Here is a 14,575-nt window from a genome sequence, read left to right on the forward strand (position 1 = left end):
CCCCACAAATCCGTAATCAGCGTTCACACACACACACACACACACACACACACTCAAACACTCAAACACTGGTGACTGCAGTTGGGTTACAAAACAGATTATGTGTATGCAAACTGAGGGATTGTATTTTAATATCAAGCAGTCCAATGATACGTATTATATTACTTATTACCAATATTATATCAGATCCAAGATCAAGGAATTTTTCACTTAGCAGTAATAAAAATTGAATCAATCAAATCAAATCAAGTTTATTGTCACATACATGTCATACACAGTACAACGTATAGTGAAATTTAAAGGTGTCTCACTCCAGAATGAACCTCATAAATAGATAAATGAAATAAAATGAATCTAGCAAGTAGATCAAATGAACATAGATCAAATCAAATCAAAATGAAATGGTGAAACGATGAGACAATAATGAGTTTCAGAAAAACGAGACCATGTAACCAGTACATGATATTAGTATAATTGCAATATAAGGGCTGATGATGACATTGACATGGAGTTTATTTACAGTTTCCATGACATCTGTTTTGTGAATAAGCAGTTATGCAGTATTTCTTGAAAATTGGATGCAGTGTTTGAACAGATTTCTTATGATCATACAAACAGACCCTCACCCTTTTCACAGACTAACCATTAGTGTTTGTTTGAAGTGGAAAGTTGAAAAAGGGAAGGGCAGCAGTCTAGACTAAGACAAATGAAGTTGTCCAAAAGAAGGAAGGATCCTTTTCCTCTGATATTGAACTCAAATGGAAGCCTTCCTCAAGCCTTTCAATTAACCTGCAATTACTCTGCTTTATGAGGGGGGTGGGTGGTCCCATCAGACATGTTTGTTCAGAGATGTGGCAGACAGTGTTGCTTAGATGTAAGACACGAAAAGATACAAGCAGTCCCTATTCATGATGTGAGATATTTGTTGTTAAATATATCAAACACTGAAACATCACAATCAAGTCAGACATTTCTTCCTCAGTGCGGTCCTTTTTAATCTGTCTTCCATGCATATTAAAGATGTGTCTTTTCTTCGCTGTTCACTGTGTTTGCTTTTAAGTGAAGGGGTGCTTAACACCTTTTATCTGGAGATACTTTCGCAGCATCACTCCAACATCACAGCAGATGGATTTTTCAGATTCCTCCCATCTCCTCCTCCACTGATACACAGAGATCAGTATTCAGTGATTTGTTCATGTCAAAGCATAAATTTTGCTTTTTTATGACAGCAGTTCGTCCCAAAAGGTTATTAGCATCCAAGTGTTACAGTGGATATGGCTGATATTTAGGTTATATAAAGGTATGTATTTAGAGCCCCAGGATACAGGGAGAATCAATCAATCAGTCAATAAAACTTTATTTTTTATAGCACAGTTCAAACAAATCAAATGCTATTCATGCAGCTTACAAAATGTAGGATGATAAAAATGGATTTAGAGAATAATGCAAACCAAAACCACCAAAGAGGGGAAAAAGTGCATTTAATGAGAATAAAAGATGGGTAGTTAAAGCTAAATAAAAAAGATAATATGAGCAAACATAACGCTAAAAATAAAAAAGGTGATGCTTGAAAGGCGGTCAGCTTTGCAGAGATGTAGGATTATTTTCACATGTTTCTGATGTTTTCTCATCACATCTCTCTGATCATCTTGTTTTCAGATTTGTGTGCACTGCAATGAAAAGTGGAAGTGGGGGCGGTCCATACGTGGCTGAGCTGTACTTGGATTTGCAAACCGTCAGAGCCAAAGGCACAGTGAGTGATGTCTGTTTGACAGGGTCGGTGCAGAGGGACTGAGCGGACACTACAGTGTGCATTTGTGCTGTGCAAGGGCACTGTCTCGCCCAGACCATGTGGCTGGCTACATTTAGAGACCATCTGTTGCCCGCACACCTGCTACACCAGCAAGGGACTGTAACCATCACCCACTGTGCTCTTCTTTGGTGGATACTATGCTCCTGCTGGTCCTTCACAAAGGCAACAAGCCAGAAATTCTACCCGACAGTGACCACCCAGTTTGGGAAACTGCGAGGCCTCAGGGTTCCTGTGCCCAGCGAGGTGCTTAGGCCCGTTGATCAGTATCTGGGGGTCCCCTATGCGGCTCCACCTGTGGGCGAGAAGCGTTTTATGCCCCCCGAGCAGCCCTCCTCTTGGTCAGGTATCAAGAATGCTACCCACTTCATGCCTGTGTGCCCCCAGAACATCCACAACACCGTGCCAGAGATCATGATGCCCATATGGTTCACCTATAACCTGGACACAGTAGCCACATACATTCAGGATCAGAGCGAGGACTGTTTATATCTAAACATCTACGCTCCGACAGAGGATGGTGAGTTGGTGTGGTAAAATGGACGGCAATGACTTTCCATGCTCATTGATCATTTGTTGCGGTGGCCCCGATGTCTTCCTGTTGTCGTCATAAAGCATGTGCACTGCTCATGTCATTGCTGCCGCCAAGGGCTGATTTACCATCCAAAGCACCGTCATCATGGTTTCACCTGTTGCAATCATATTCACTTTGAACTAACAATCATATTCTCATTGTTGAGCAGGAATTTATTGATTTTCTGATCATCGTGGCTACTGAAGGTGTTGCCCTGATGCCTCTGAATGTGTACAGGTACACATAGAGAAGCATAACGAAACATAACTGTGCCATGGTATGTGCTTGTTTTCCCGCTAATACACACCCAGGGAAATATTGCTGAGGTAAGGTGTTGTTCAAGTAATGGTGCACCTAAACTAAGCAATAATTTTCAGCTTTTAAAATGATGAGCCGAGCATATTTGGCTGTCACTTAGGAGATGTAGTAAAGCAAGCAGGGCCTGCTTTCCATGGTTGTTAAAAATGAGAGTTTCTATTTAACTGAATCTCTGCTTCATTCAGTGTGTCTGCTGGGGGCCAATCAGGGAGGTACAGGAGTCAGCTCCTGAATCCCTCCCATTTATGTATCTAATAGACCTGTGGAACGAACCAGCTGTCAATCAGCAGAACAATCTAATAATGTTCATGATCTGTGCTGCGTCTCCTCTGTAAGTGTTGACAAACAGATTTGTCTTATTCAAGTTGCTTCCATGCACTGATTAAACATGGTTTTTGAGAATATATTTCCTCCCTCACAAGTATTCAGCATGATACAGAACATTCAGCATTCGAAGTTGAACCCTGTTCAGCTTTTGTATGTAGCACAGCACTCTTTGACTGACTTCTCTATGGTAGCGTAGCAACAACAGATAAACAGCCTGTTTGAGAGGTAGCGTTCCAAAATGGTGCAGCCCACGTTTTTACAGAGCTGCTGGTCTGAACGCTGCCTAAAGGCCTCCTCACCCGGCAAACAAACATGTTAATTAAATTTCAAATTTGCATTTGCATTCCAAGGGAAATAACATAACCCCTCACTTCTATACATTTTTATTTCTTCAGACTTGATCATTGTTTATTTGAAATGCACCGTAGGCATTCTGTGACTTTATTATTTGTTTCACTAATGTTTTTTTTTCTTTTGTTTTTGCTCATCTCCAGCAGTCTTTTTGTCACGCAAAAGAGTGTGTTTTTGAAATTCCCACTGTTTGATATTATTTTTGTCATCCGATGTCTGACTCAAATCAGAGTTTATTAATTATTCATCAACAAACCATATACCTCTTATCTTCAGTAACTATCCTGCAGTGGTTTACCCGAAGAATCGACACATCAGTTTTGTACAGAGATAAAACGAACCAAGGAAGATGTATTACTCCAGTCAAAGCCCTGCCAGCTGGGTCAATATAACAGTACAGATAACAAACCATTGAAAGGTAACAGCACAGTGTGTGTGTTTGTGCGTGTGCATATACACACTGTGCCATTTCAAATAACAATCAAGGAACAAAAATTTGTTTAATTGGCAAAAAACAGAAGTGGATTCCAAACACTTATTAATACGTAACTCAACTCTGACTCGTAATGTAATCATGTCATACATCTCTAGAGATTTTCATCTTATCAGGAAAACAAACTGCATGTAAATGGGCTAATCTTCTTTTTGCCTATTATTTATGGATCTTTTTTCTCCTGATTCTGTCATTTGATTGGACCGTATATGAAATAAGAGGCACAGTCAACCATGCTATTGAATGCTGTACTTCTTTTTTTTTTTGTCCTTATGTGAATCCCAGGGAGCCAACACAAGAAAAAGGGGGCGGCTTTCTCACATGCTGAGACTCATATATCAGAAGGTATTTTTAAGAGCTCAAAGTCTTGATGCATGGATTCTTTTAGCTTGGAGTTTGTTGGATGAAGATCTTACTTTTCACTTTCCCGGGGAACTGTGGGCGTTCTTTTATTTTGAGTGGAATAAGAAAAATGTTGTTGCCTGATTTATGATTACATACGTTTGCTGCCCCGCACCTCATGTGTTGAACTGAGCGCTGTTGCAGTCCTTTCAGTAAGTGCTACATCTCTGCTGCCGTGCACATTGATCCAGAGATTGCATTATCTACTTATCTGTCTTATAGTCTCTTTTAAAGACAAACGTTAGTTAATATAACAAATTGGTGTCCAAACATGAAATATGGATTTTCTATTTTAGCTCCCTCTAGATAGCGAGAGCTCAGTGTAGCGTGGTACTTCTCAGTCGAAGTCTACACACTTGAAACATGTTTATGCTTGTGCATGCATATTATATGTTGAACTGTGGTGTTTTTCTCTTCCCACCTCAAATATAGAGAATTTCAGATATGGTACAGAGCACTAGTACGCTTGGTTGAGCTCGCACATGCAACTGTCGTTAATTATATTTGACCTTTTTGTTCCTACACCCCTTGTCAGAGTGTATTTACCATGCATTTTTCTGAATGTCATTACAGCTTCCAAACCACAGGCCTACCACTGCTTCTAAGCACCTTTTCTAAGCAGTCTTTACCCATACCTCATACTGAACTCACACTGACTCATACTGTTGATCTAAAGTCTTAGTAACAGCGCTCCATTAAGTCTCTGTTTCATTACTGCCGCCTCTGTTTGCTCAGCATATGTGTGTGTGTTGATGTTGCAGATATAAGGGACTCTGAAGCTCGACCTGTGATGGTCTACATCCATGGAGGCTCCTATATGGAGGGCACTGGGAACATGATGGACGGCAGCGTGCTGGCCAGTTATGGGAATGTTGTCGTCGTCACGCTCAACTACAGAATTGGAATATTAGGTGATGACAGCGTCTCTGTGTGGTAAATTTTAATGGGGTTTCAAATGGCTTGTTTAGCCCCTGTTTAATCTGAGACAATAAACTGTCTCAGTGGTCATTACTTTCCACTTGTGTTGCTGTTATTAACCCATAAAAAGCAGTAGAGACATGAGAGGAAAATGTAGAACCGTATGAGAAGATATTGGCGACTGAGATTTTGGTATGGCGTGATTTGCATACAAATGTTGCCTTCAGAGGAAAGGTGATGCAAATACGTATCGTGTCCCGTCCTTGTTGCGCATAAGCTGTTTAAGACTCATTCTGAAAATGCAATTTATCTTCCCGCGGATTGATTTATCTAATCTGTACAAGATTATCAGACTTTGGTGTTCTTGAGAGCAAAAAATTATTGAATGGGATATGGAGGGATGCAGCATTCGCAAGGTCAAGAGGTTCTCGTTTCCCTGCGTTTACTGTTTAACATTCAAAACAGTATGTTGTTTAGATGAGACTAGACAAGGGAATAAGTAATAGGTTCAATTGTAAGAGCAACAGTGACCTCTGTGTGGTTTTATGAAATTCCTGTAAAGAAGCACAAGTAAAAGATTTATTTATTCATGCACTTTGAATTTTATGAAGTCAGTTACGAGGAGAGTGTTCAGATTTGATGAGCAGAGCCCTGATCACTTCCAGAGCGGCACCGCTGTGTGGAGACTCGTCCCAGGAGCTGACTAAAGTAGTCAAGACATTGTGGGAGACAGCAAAGGCATGTGTGCACCTGAGGGGAAACAGTGTCAGTTCATCCAGATGCCCTGCTGGGCTGCAGCTTTAGATCAAAGCTGTGACATATGTATATACTGTAGATCTCTGCTTCAGCACTGGTTCTGTTGCCTGTCTGTGTACTTCAGGCTTCCTCAGTACTGGGGACCAGGCAGCAAAAGGAAACTATGGGCTCCTGGATCAGATTCAAGCTCTCCGTTGGATCAGTAAGAACATCGGTTACTTTGGAGGAGACCCAGGTCGCATCACAGTTTTTGGATCTGGAATCGGCGCTTCTTGTGTCAGTCTGCTCACTCTGTCCCACCACTCAGAGGGTAAGAATCAGCGTTTCACCATCTAAGTTATCGCTGACTTTGATTGATACGGATTTCTCAGTTATAAGCCAAAGTTGAGGAAGTAACTAGTGCAATCATTCAAAAGCAGTGTCAAAATCCGTGAACTTGAGATGTAAGATTCCATTGTTTCTCAATCATATTAATTTCTTATCTCAAAGATGTCACTCTTACTTTTGAACAATAGCTTTTTGTCATTTTGGACTTTTGTTCTTTATTTCAAGTGCAGCTCTAAATGGTCTGTCAGGGAGATGAAGTGTTATGATATGGGAGTAGGGGAAAGGGGGGGGCTGTTCCCCTCTACTCAATCTAATCAGCCTAAAAGCTTTGCCTCTTAAAATGTGAAGCTCTTAAAGAAGTCCACTGGCATTAGAAAGTTTTCACCATCTCATCACGCTCCCCTGTGTCCGTCAGTTTTTACCAATCAAACAGACTAATATTTCAGTCTTTCAGCATCGCATTTGTTTGACCTCTTTTACCCACCTGCACTCCACACAGTGTAGGTGGGTAAAACAGTTTGTCCGGAAAATACAAAAAAAAACAAAAAACTTTTGCATTGGTGTCCTGTAATTGCAAAGGCTTGGGTGAAGACACTGTTTACCAAAAACAAGGTTGATGTGTGGATGAAATTCTTCAGACATTTTCTGTAAGAACTGATATTTTCTTTTCTCCCCACGGATATATTGGCAGTGCTTTAGTTGAAAATGGCACATTCCAGTCCAGCTTCCACAACAAATGCTATCAACTGTCGTAATATTATTAAAATCAATCAGAATTAAATCAAACTGCATGCAGTGTATACCATACAGGAACCTGGTATCTGGTATCCACTGAAAAGAATGCACAATGTTACCTGCTTGTCTTTTATATTATGCCATTTGGTAAACACTTATCCAAAGCTCATTGCAAGTCAAAGGTGCGTATTTCAATATGGGTGGCCCAAAGGGAATTGAACCTCTTATCTTTGCCGTATTATTGCACTGGCCCTCCCATTGATGCTGGACAGAATCACAAGAAGGGAAGAAACTGTGCGTTTTCATCAATGCCAGGGAGGCTGCGGCAACTGTCCTTTGTGAGGTTTGTATTTGATGCCCTCGCTCGGCTGCAGCGAATGCACAAAGACCTCCGGCTGTCTTTGAAGTAGACTAGCTAGCTGCTGCCCTAAAAAAAAAAAAAAATCTTAAATAAATGACAGCAAAGGAGGGAGAAAGTGACACTGTCCCCGCACTCTTTTTTCCAGAGACTGCTATGCCTTAACCTCAGCAGAGTATTTTTTTGAGTTGATACATATCACTTGTCATTTTTAGGTGGTAGATACAAAATCCCCAGAGACAGAGGTGACGCACTGCATATAAACAATTCAACAGAGCAGCGTGTTTACTGTATCAACACTGAAGGATCAGGGTTACTGCATATTCAGCTCCCTGCAAAGACCCTCCACCGCACAGTTGGCATCAGCACTCTATAGTGTATGTAAGCTACGCTGCTTGTTAGACACACAGTATTAACGATTGTACAAATACAGTACATCTGTGAAGTACACCTCCTCTGAAACAATGCTGCAAATTGATCATTAATCTGACTTGTATTCACTGCCATCTGCATATGGTAATGACTCCACATGAAACAAATAAGGGGATCAACAGAGAATAGCAAGTATTTTTGTCCTTTTTTTGCATTATAATAACAACAGAATGGGCCAACATCCTATTACCAGTTCATTTCTTCTACCAGCTGCTTTACTGAGCAGCCTCTCATCAGCAGGGCTCAACTCAACTGTCTTTTCACTCCCAGTAATGCTGCATCTCTCTGGCTAGGATTCAAAATGCTTGTTTGCTTTGGTCGAAATTTTCTGTGGCAACAAACCACTGATTTAAATGTGAATTGCTATTAGTGTAAAGTGAATCGTGCATTTGCTTGGGGCAGTTCACAGCACTCTTCAGGTTTGTACTTAAAAATAGGAGCAACGCTAATGAGCACTAACCGCTGTTCTCTGGGCATCTGTTTTCCTCTGTGTCTTTTTGTCCTGAATTTTGTGTCCCAAGGTTTGTTCCACAGAGCCATCATCCAAAGTGGTTCAGCACTATCCAGCTGGGCTGTTAACTACCAACCGGTCAAGTACACTCGCATGCTGGCCGAGAGAGTTGGCTGCAACGTGCTGGACACCGTGGACATGGTCTCATGCCTGCAGAAGAAGAGTGCTAAAGAGCTGGTGGAGCAAGACATCCAGCCCGCCCGATACCGCGTGGCTTTCGGCCCTGTCATAGACGGCGACGTCATCCCGGACGACCCGGAGATCCTGATGGAGCAGGGCGAGTTCCTTAATTATGATATAATGCTGGGTGTCAATCAGGGAGAGGGACTGCGCTTCGTGGAGAACGTGATGGACCTGGAGGACGGCGTGTCTGGCAGCGACTTTGACTTTGCTGTGTCAGACTTTGTGGACAGTTTGTATGGCTACCCAGAAGGGAAGGACACGCTGAGGGAGACAATTAAATTCATGTACACAGACTGGGCTGACAAGGACAACCCGGAGACCAGGAGGAAGACCCTAGTGGCTCTCTTCACCGACCACCAATGGGTGGAGCCCTCAGTGGTGACGGCTGACCTACACGCCCGCTACGGCTCACCTACATACTTCTACGCCTTCTACCACCACTGCCAGAGCCTCATGAAGCCGGTGTGGTCAGACTCAGCGCATGGCGATGAGGTGCCTTATGTGTTTGGCATCCCCATGGTGGGCCCAACTGACCTGTTCCCCTGTAACTTCTCCAGGAACGACATCATGCTCAGCGCTGTGGTTATGACTTACTGGACCAACTTCGCCAAGAGTGGGTGAGTAACAGCAGACATACCAAAGTGCAGGCTAACATGAGTGTGGCTTATGTACATATAGCTGCATTAGGCTTCTTTCCACTATCCCATTCTACGCTGTGGTACAACATGACTGACCTCGCTTGTGCAGAACTTTACTTGTGTTCGAGATGTTCAACCTCTAACTCGTGCCATAACCTTCCTTTATCAGCCGGATTAAAGTACTGCAGGATCCAGCTTTAAGTTACCTTATCTGCTTTGTGAGTTCCCTCGCACTTGAAAAGTGGTGCTTCAGTTTTTATCAAATAATATGAATTCCTTAACATCAAAAGTCTATAAATTAGCTTTATCATTAATGCACAGGCACTTCTTATTGTAAGTTAGGTCTGCCTCCTCTTTACTCATAGAGATTTGACCTCTCCATTCGTGTAAAGAGCTGTTTAATTTTGCGCACTCATAAAAGTGATGCTTGACTATATGGTGACATTAAATGATGAAACTGTAGAATATATACATCACACGCCACCTAATGAAAGCCGTGTCTTTTAAGAGCCAGTTTAAGCTTCAGAATAACCTCTCTTTAAGCACATAACAACATTTCATCACTTTGGGCAGACTTAAAATTCACAGCTTAATTCACATAAATGTTTAAAGCACTGTTTAACTAAAAGGTTGTGTCGAGGAGAAGATTTGAAGCGGCAGTTAAGATGTACTCCATAAACCTCGGCTAAGTTTACTGTGAGGGGTGGCGCAAGTAACCAGCAACGAAAATTTCATTCTTTATTTAAATCTCGAGGAATCACTGAGGACGTGCCCTCATTTTCAACGGTATCAAGAGAACAATTAAAACAGAATAAATACACAGAGAGACAATTAAGAAGAAAACAGACAGACAACAACAGAACACAGTTAAAAACACATTAAAGAGTGGAGTCATTTGTAATAATGGTTTTAAATTGACCTTTAGGTACAACTGTGTGCGCAGCACAAAAACTAAAAGCAGTTCAGTGTCTGCACGCAAGACTTCAAGTATCAGCTGGAAGCATTATGAGCACTTGAGCAGGTCAAATAATGACTAGTGGACCAGTGTAATAAGGAGGTGATATATGATGGCAAGTTACCATTAAGGGCTTTAGAAATAAATAGAAACCAATGCCTGTCACATCATACTGTTACAGATGCCCACCCAGCTTTTTATACCAGATGCAATGATGAAATATATAGCCTGTAAACCCATGTTTGCTTGTAATATACAATATTGATACTCAGGTACCAGCTATCAGTGTCTTTATAGAAGGTACTGTGTAAGTCTTCAGATTGCTGTTAGACATTTGACCTGTGGAGCTCTCTTCCCTTCTGGCAGTTTATTATTTACACAAGTTCTACCGAGAGACAAAGCACATATTTATCCATGCATCTATCTATAGGTTTCCTTTTAGGTACCTGTGATGCATGCATTTTGGATAATCATTCGAAGCAGCTACAGTTTGGATTCTGCATGCACAACTGCATTGAGCGTTTGTGGATGATGACCCTGCAGTAGGAGGAGGCGCAGCACGGGTCACTGTGGGCTGCTCAGAAAGCGTGTAGGAATGAGGGAATGCTGAGCCCTTGAGGAGAGGTGGCGATATTGCATTGTGTTGACGTCCTGTTGATGAAGTTCTCCTTTTCGTGTTTGACAGTTAACATACAGGGCTTCTGTTTCCATTTGCATTGGGAATGGCAACATTGCATTGATACCACCGAGGACTGAGCAATGTGGTTGAAAACATTATTTGGCTGCGATATGAATAAGTGTGTTTTATAACTATATACGTCGTCACATGGCACACCGTAAGCAGAATCAAATATAAAATAATCAGACTAATGTTCAAAGCAAAGAATTGTGCTCCACTGTGTGTCAAGCAAACACTTCAATGACAAATTTTGTTGATTACAGCTTGTTCTGACTCTTTAATCTGTATTTCTAGATCAATATCTTAGTGACATAATACGTATCATTGCAATGTGCTGAAAGTGGACAACAATGATATTGAATTTAGCTTCCATCCGTCACATTTATTTCTGATGACTCATGTTTTCTGTCTATGGTGTGTGTCTGTAGGGATCCGAACAAGCCAGTGCCACAGGACACCAAGTTCATCCACACCAAGGCCAACCGCTTTGAGGAGGTGGCCTGGTCCAAGTACGACCCCTACGACCAGCTCTACCTACACATCGGCCTGAAGCCCCGAATCCGCGATCACTACCGCGCCACAAAGGTGGCCTTCTGGAAACACCTGGTGCCCCATCTCTACAACCTCCACGACATGTTCCATTACTCCTCCACCACCACCAAGGTCACCCCGCTGGATCCCACCCAGTCCAACGGTAAGAGATCCGGCAGCACCGGCCGGCCTCCTCTATCCACTGCCCACAATGACGGCGAAGGGGGGAGGGAGATGGGTCCTCTGATCATGCCGAACCCGAGAGATTACTCCACAGAGCTCAGCGTCACCATTGCTGTTGGGGCGTCGCTGCTCTTCCTCAATGTCCTGGCCTTCGCCGCTCTGTACTACCGCAAGGACAAGCGCAGTCGGCAGGACACGTCCCAGCAGCCGAGTCCCCAGTGTGACAGCAAGGGCAACAACGTGAGCCACACCACCACCGTAGACGAGACCCTGTCGTCCCAGCAGAGGAACCAGTGCGAGGCCCTTCACAATCCTCTCCACGTCTCGCCCAGCTTGGACTACACGCTCAGCCAGCGCCGCTCCCCCGACGACATCCCTCTGATGACGCCCAACAACATCACCATGATCCCCAACTCCCTGATGGGCCTCTCCAACATGAGTCCATACAGCACCTTCCCCGCTGGTTACAGCTCTGCAGGCCTGCCCAGCACCCACTCCACCACTCGGGTATAGCCTGGCAGGAGGCGAGAGGAGATGGGGGACTGTGACGTACGTAAAACACGGAAATGTAAAGCTGTATTTAGGATGTGTAGGTAAAATAGGATTGAATATGTTCGTTATGTCTTTTCCTAAGGTGTACAACCGCCAACATCCTGCCTTTGCTCTCTCATGATAGGAAGTCTAACTGCAGAGTCATTTTATAATAATCATTTTCAAAGGCAGTCAAAAAGATAAAAGTGCATTTCATTTTCCACTTTGGCTTTTTTGGAACTTTACCTAGAAAGAACTTAGTATAATGTTTATACAGTTGGATTTGTATGGGAAGCTTTTTCTTACTCTGTGATATCTATTTTGATCTCGTGGAACAAAGTGACATTCAACTCGTGGTGGACGGAGATGAGATCTGGGAAAAGCTGAAAAGCAGTATTATTGTTATTATTATTATCAAGCTATTTTATACATATTTCTCATGGTACATTGCTTATTATGAAAATGTATTTTTACTGTAATTACTTTAAAATGCCTTGTAACTCGCTCACATAAGGAATTACTGTGGAATCATAACAAGAATGGATTGAAATTTTACTTGTCACTCATGTGGTAAAAATTTATCCAAAATATTTCTATCTGGTAGTGCAAAATATAGCACCCGCATGAGTGTGTGGGTGTGTGTGTGTGGGTCTGATCGGGTGCGAGCGTGTGGGTGTGTGTGCTGAGAAGTGCTCTACAAAACTGTAAATTAGCCATTGTTTGAAATTTTCCATTCAGTTCTGCATATGTAGTGTTGTGTAATCTATTGTAGTCTATTTGAGTATCCTTGCTATATTTTTGTTTCACGTGTCTATAATTTTGCTTAAAACATTGTAGGAATATAACTTCTGCTTCACTATAAAAATAGAACTGCTTTAAATGTGTTTTCCTACTCAGACCAACTCATGGTTCTTTTGGCTTGGCTTCTTTGTACATATTAAACCTGCATTTTATTTGTCGTTTGTTAATGAATACTGTAAGGTCTTCGGAAAGATAACTGTAATTACATTGTAATTGTATGTATACCAACTCAATTATTCACATCTTAAAAGGAGTTTCATGAAATTTACAGATTATTGCTCCCTCTCCATGTGGTTTGGACCCCATGCGTACCAAGATATATCCAGGGGTCGCTCTTTACTGAATGGACATGATGGACATCAAGCTTTGAGATTTGATTTCTTTGAACCTATCATAATGTTGTTTAATCTAAATGAGACGACTATTAAAAGACTTTTGGAACTAAAGATGAGTCTTGTCAAAAGTTGGGATTGATCACACTTTATAAGGATAATTTTGTATAAAGTCCAAAGGTATACAGTGTCTGGGTCAGGGTTAACCTAGATTGTGGGTTAAATCATGTGTGCTAATACATTAAAATTACACATCCATTTGCAGGCTTTGGGCAGTGCTACAGCATGTAAAAAAGCTGTATCAAGCATTTCATGGCTCCTAAGGGAGCTGATAAAAAAAAATCTGGTAAATCGTTTGGATCTGAAGAATACAAGTCCAAAAATGAAGAAAATCTGGGGGTGTGTAGTTACAAAGAAGTGAGCTTACCAGGGTTCTGTAGCCCTCCTCTCTTCTCCACTTGAGGCCAGAGGATTGAGGCTACATCATCCTCCACCAGCAAATCCAGAGTTATGACTGAACGGTAGCTGGTCAGGCGGCATTGTGGCTAATTGAGACACCAGGTTCTGAGAAGGAAGAAGAATAAAAAAGATTACATCTGCTGAATTGATTTTGATATTTTTTTAACTGTCCATCGTGAGTCTGACAGTGTTATTGGAGTGTAATAATAAATCGCTCACATAGACAGAACGAGGTTGAGTTTATCTTGTGGAAATAATGGAGTTTGGTCATGTTTAGTTAAGGGTCAGGGTTTTATGTGACTTTTGTCCGTCTTCCTCTCACAAAGTAAGCAAAAAAAGGAACCTTTGAGACGCTGATGAATGTGCACCTTTGGCCACCTATGGTGTGTTAAGAATGACTTGACCATCTGAACCTCATTACTTGTTCATCACACATAGTTTTATGTTTAACTACGTCCAGCAGCACCACAATCTCCCTTGTCCGTGACTCCATGATGTTCCGCAAACTCACGCAGCTTTATGGTTAATCTTTAAAAATGTTGGAACACGGTGTCCGGTGGCAGTTTCCTGTGCTTCAAACATGCAGCCAGCAGAGGCTCAGATTATCATGAAAGACAATCAAGCACGCAAGCAAATAAACGCCCCGTTGGAGAGCGGCTCAGTCCTCCCTTCACTTCATCATGCAGTAAAACAAATAATCCAGGCACTCACCACAGGAGGTGATTGCCATTCAGTTCACTTCTGACTGAGCCTGATGTGGTTTTGTCCTCCAAGTGCTTGTTTGTTTGTTTGATGCCTGTTTGTTCGTTTTGTCACAAGATAACATAATGCGCATTACCATGGCAGGGATAGGAGGTGGTGCAAATATTTTTACAGGCCCCCCTCTTCTCCCCTGTATAAACACATGCACATTACCACTTTCAGTGCGTAAATATTGGCGAGTGTATCAATCACGCAGCAAACAATTATAA

At 42.1% G+C, this 14,575-nt stretch overlaps 1 protein-coding gene across 3 annotated transcripts; it reads left to right on the plus strand.

The window, feature by feature from the left end:
* The first annotated feature begins 1,849 nt into the window (after positions 1-1,849).
* Positions 1,850-11,994, plus strand: nlgn3b (neuroligin 3b). 3 transcript variants are annotated; one of them, XM_041951977.1, is made up of 6 exons: positions 1,850-2,330; positions 4,159-4,218; positions 5,037-5,186; positions 6,074-6,259; positions 8,323-9,112; positions 11,196-11,994. In XM_041951977.1, exons 1-6 carry the CDS (start codon positions 1,850-1,852, stop codon positions 11,992-11,994), a joined length of 2,466 nt encoding a protein of 821 aa, XP_041807911.1. The 3 variants fall into 3 exon arrangements, with proteins under 3 accessions (XP_041807911.1, XP_041807913.1, XP_041807914.1); XM_041951979.1 differs by lacking the exon at positions 4,159-4,218; XM_041951980.1 differs by lacking the exon at positions 4,159-4,218 and having other exon boundaries at positions 1,967-2,340; positions 5,044-5,186.
* Positions 11,995-14,575: the final 2,581 nt, after the last annotated feature.

The sequence above is a fragment of the Chelmon rostratus genome, chromosome 14 (assembly GCF_017976325.1).
Source record: "Chelmon rostratus isolate fCheRos1 chromosome 14, fCheRos1.pri, whole genome shotgun sequence".
NCBI classification, from domain to species: Eukaryota; Metazoa; Chordata; class Actinopteri; order Chaetodontiformes; family Chaetodontidae; genus Chelmon; species Chelmon rostratus.

Bases quoted from the DNA above. Each gene is read 5' to 3' on its own strand.
- nlgn3b (XM_041951977.1), top strand. From the start codon at position 1,850: ATGTGGCTGGCTACATTTAGAGACCATCTGTTGCCCGCACACCTGCTA. The intron at 5,187-6,073 runs GTGATGACAGCG...TGTGTACTTCAG, and splicing joins CTACAGAATTGGAATATTAG to GCTTCCTCAGTACTGGGGAC. The intron at 9,113-11,195 runs GTGAGTAACAGC...GTGTGTCTGTAG, and splicing joins ACCAACTTCGCCAAGAGTGG to GGATCCGAACAAGCCAGTGC.